Source organism: Alligator sinensis, unplaced genomic scaffold (genome assembly GCF_000455745.1).
Source record: "Alligator sinensis unplaced genomic scaffold, ASM45574v1 scaffold739_1, whole genome shotgun sequence".
NCBI lineage: Eukaryota > Metazoa > Chordata > Crocodylia > Alligatoridae > Alligator > Alligator sinensis.
In genome coordinates, this window is record NW_005843150.1 from 101,031 (window position 1) to 105,420 (window position 4,390).

Below are 4,390 nucleotides of genomic sequence, written 5' to 3' on the forward strand. Positions count from 1 at the left end.
TTCTTGTGACCCCAGCATTCATTCCTGCCTGTGGCAGGGGGTCAGGCTAGATGATCTGTTCAGGTCCCTCCTGACCCTAGCTACTATGAAACAGCAGACTGCCAATAATGTTAATTTTCCTGTTATTGATGCCAACTGATATGTGACCAATATCCTAGTACACCTCTAGTTAAAGTTTTTAATTACAGGTACAAAGCACATACCTTTAATAGTTTCTAATGTACTGTTATTTACTTACTGTATCAGAATGATGTTTCTCCAAATTTCTTCTATATTTTCTTGGCTTATTTCCATTGCATGTACTGAATGTTCGTTGGCTTCTTCTAGTATTTCACTTTTTGCTACGTTCTCCTGCAAATGAGCAATTATAAAATTTTATATTTTCTTGTCAGGTAAATTTTAATTCAGGTAACATTCTATTTCACAAATGTATTTTTAAAGTTGTATTTTGAATTAAAAGAAAAACACTTTGGAATTCATAGTTTCATAGTTGGTAGGGTCGGAAGGGACCTGAGCAGATCATCAAGTCTGACCCCCTGCCATGGCAGGAAAAAGTACTGGGGTCAAACGACCCCGGCTAGGTGTTCGCCTAACCTCCTCTTAAAGACCCCCAGGGTAGGAGCCAGCACCACTTCACTTGGAAGTTGGTTCCAGGTCCTAGCCGCCCTGACTGTGAAGTAGCGCCTCCTGAAACACTAAGAATGCTTCACTTAAGCATTCTTAGTGTTTCATTCAACTCTTTAGTATTTAAAATAAAAAGGGTAAAAGCCCATTTCCATTTACTCTTATTCAGAGTTAAAGTTTGGGATCCAGCTTAGAAAGTCTGCACTCTCAAGAGTCTGCAACTGAAAGAGAAAAATTACATTTCAAAATGAAGCACAAGACTAACCTCCTAAATATTTAATACCTGCATAAATTATTATAGAATCAGAGTCAGTATTAGAAAAAAAGAAAAAAAATAGCAGAATAAAAAAAAAAAAAAGGCAGACAGACCATGCAATCTTATTCAACTTTCTATAGCTAAGTAGGAAAATTGCAAACTGTTAAGTAATAGGTCATTTGTTTTAATGCTCCCAAATATATGCTTTATGAACTTCTATGAAGAGAGAAAAAATTCCTAAAGTCTTGAATAGTCAATTAAAGAACAAAAAAGTGGAGTGTTTAAACATATGTGGTGGCGTGTTAAGTGATTTGCCTGAATTCTAGCACACTGCGTAACAGGAGGGGAGGAAAAACACAAGCAAACCTAAAATCAGTCTATGGTCAATCTAAAGTTGTGGGCAGGCAAAGAGGTATATATAGTACTGTAGTTTCATCTGTTGTACACAATTAAAATGCACAAGGACTTGTTTTCATTATTATTAAAGTTGTGAGCACTTCAACCATTATGGGATTTTATACATTCAGAATGCTGTTTATATACGGTATGAAGTCACTTATAAAAGTGACCAGTTTATTCAAGATCTAGTTGTAAATAAAACAAGACAAACTGCCACGTAGAGGCTCCTGACAGACATGGGAAAAAAAGCCCCTAAAACCATGCTTTATTGAAAGCAGAGCATTAGTTCGACTCCACTCTACAGCATCTGTATAGATCGGGCACTTCAGCAGAGCCGATTCTCAAGCCAGCAGCAAAAGTAGGGGTCTGCATGTGGTTAGCAGAGCCTAGCCACATTCAGGCAGCAGCACGTGTACAGGGGTGGGTGGCAGCATGGGTCTGGCCATGTTCACTAGGGGCCAGGGACCCTGGATTCTGCAGCAGGCCATACCCTGCCTCCTGCTCCACCTCCCCACCAACTCCTGGTAACCCATGGGATGGACTGGTGGGCCATGTTTGACACCCCTGGTCTAACGGTGCTCTTATTGTTGGCTGTATCTTTTTGTTACATACATGTAATGCTCTAACTTCACCAAGAGCCACAGAAGAATTTTCGGGGGGGCTTTTCCCCCAGCTTAGGTGGAAAGGAAGGTGCAAAAGCAGATGACAACACAACTAAAGGAAAAGAATGTTTCTGATTATGTTGTTATTACCAGAGATTCAAGTAATTCATTTTTCTTAGGAGTCCTCCTGGAAAACTGTGGTAGTTTAAAGAGACTTTCTTTCTCTTTAGGAAAATTTTCTGTGTTTTCTCTGACTGGACCCCAGTTTGGCAAAGCTTTAACTGGAGAGGTTGGAGGAAATCTGGAATTAAACAGGAGAAATTGTCCATATATTTAGAATAGATTAAAAATATAAGAATTCACTTGAATCCAGAAATGTAGTTTGTTACCAATAGTTCCCTAAGCCTCTGAAAAGAAAGGAAAAAATGCAGCACTTTTGTCTTCACAGTGTAGCTAATTTAAATTAAGCAAAGTTTTGAAGTAGCTTTGGACTATTTTCCTTTCTTCTCAAATTTGACAATCAAGGACATATCTATTTAAAACAATAAGTAGGGGAAAGTACAGATTTCAAGATAAGTACTTGGGGTAGATGAAAAGCAGATTCTCTCTCAGGCACTCTTGACAATATTATTTTCCTAGAATAGACATTAGTAAAGTTACTGTCACACAGAAAATGCCTGTTGAACAAGTTAGGATCTTTCAGTTAGTTTCAATTTTGAGTTTGTGTATATCTGTACAGTACCTGTATAGATTATTGTTGTCCTCTAGATTTTCTGATCCCCATCTTCCTTTTATATCCTCAATTACATGATTCTTGAGAAACTTCCTTAATAACTGGATGGTTTGCTGCCTAGTAACTTCTGGACCAAAATTGCTGTTATTCTTTAGTAGTTCATGAAGCCAATCTACCGCTTCTGCAGCAGTAAAACAATTTCCATGTTTTTTAAAGTGTTGCCTGTGTTTCCTTAGTGGCATCCCTGCTCGAAAATATTTAGTAACTTCATTCCACTGCAAAAGAAAACAAGTAAGGCAAAGAAAACAAGGGCACAAAGTATCAAAACAAAGTTTAGGTTCAGCTTAGGCAGTACAACAAAAAGTAGTTTACAGTTCTGGTTTTAGCTTAAAATAAACATTACTGAATAAATATATTTAGCAGATTGTTACTTCAGTGTCACATGATTTCAAGCCAGTTTCTCAAATGTTTACCCTGTAACATCAGTTTGTACAAGTCCAATTCTTGTGCAACTAAATCAGCTATACCGTGTAGCCTACCTATAGTCAACCTTTAAATTTAGAGCGCTAGGTCTTTAAACACAGCTATTTATACTGTATTAAAACGGTCCCATTTAGCAGCTCTCAGGAAATAGTTTCATTAGCAGCTCTCTGTGACTGCAGTTTTCAGTTTGGATATATTTAATATGTTTGGATATATTTCCTTGCATGGGATTGACTCAGGCAGCATCAAATTCTGCAACCAGTCCTACTAGAACCGGTAGGAGGTCCCTGTAAAACAATGGCCCCAGAAACTAGCCCACACTGACCACTGCTAAAGAAGGAATATATCTATTTCTTTTTTATTTAAATACACTGGGGCCTCACGTACATGCCACATCCACAGATGCTAGAGAAAAGTTTGTTTAGATTCTGCATTTGTGTGGGATGGTTGGGACAGGGATGATCCCGCATCAGCAGGGGGTTAATTCCCTTCCACCCCTGCTTCCCCATGATCCTATGGACCCCTCTGCACGTGCAGGCACGCCTGCAATGGGAACCAACACGTGACCCATACACTCACACCTCCTGCCACGCTGCATGTGCACAGCAGGTGTGATGGTGGGATTGTGCATTGGATCCCCTTGTGCCTTATGGCTGGTGCGGAGGAGCCCCCGCCCAGGCTGCCCCCTGGGCCCTGGTAAGAAGCAAGCGCCCATGGCTGGGAGCCCCCGCAGTTCATCTCCCAGCCGCGGGAATTTCACGTGCCCCTGGGGCAGCTGCACCCCTCGGCTGCTGGCACCCAGCTGGGTCCTGGCGCCCAGTGTCTGCAGCTGCAGGGCTCTGGGCCTTGGTGATGCCGGGACCCGGGGCCTGTGGTTGCTGGGGCGGAGAGGCCCCAGTCCCAGCTGGGCACGGGGCACCCTGTGGCTCCCAACCCTGGGGAAGACCCTGCTACAGGTGCACCTTAAAGCATGGCAGCAACCCGCTCTGGAGTTAGTACTTGTTTTGAGATCTAACTTTAGAGCCAATTGGAGCTTTTTATGATGACAGAGATACTGCGCACCTGGAGCTGGTCTCAAGGGAAGTGCGCAATTGACCACCTGACTGTGCAAGGTCCCTGATGTGTGGAGGGGGCTATGATGTAATAAGTGACGTCAGTCGCTTAAGGAAACAAGTCCTCTCGGGGCGGGTTTCAGGGTCCTGCGGCGAGGGCGGCCGGCACCTTCCGTCCCCCCGGAAACGAGCAATACCCCCCACCACTGTCTGTCACACGGGCCGTTCAGGGCCTTTCCCG

General features: G+C 42.6%; 1 protein-coding gene across 1 annotated transcript in view; it reads right to left on the minus strand.

Annotated features, from left to right (window-relative positions):
* Window positions 1-3,486, minus strand: part of DEPDC1 (DEP domain containing 1) — a 24,473-nt gene extending 20,987 nt beyond the window's left edge. Inside the window, exons 1-4 of the mRNA XM_025194045.1 lie at window positions 3,481-3,486; window positions 2,624-2,889; window positions 2,032-2,182; window positions 239-351 (exon numbers count right to left, since the gene is read on the minus strand). Coding sequence (XP_025049830.1) covers window positions 239-351; window positions 2,032-2,182; window positions 2,624-2,889; window positions 3,481-3,486 — 536 coding nt within the window. The remainder of the gene's footprint in view (window positions 1-238; window positions 352-2,031; window positions 2,183-2,623; window positions 2,890-3,480) is intronic.
* Between the last annotated feature and the right edge of the window lie 904 nt (window positions 3,487-4,390).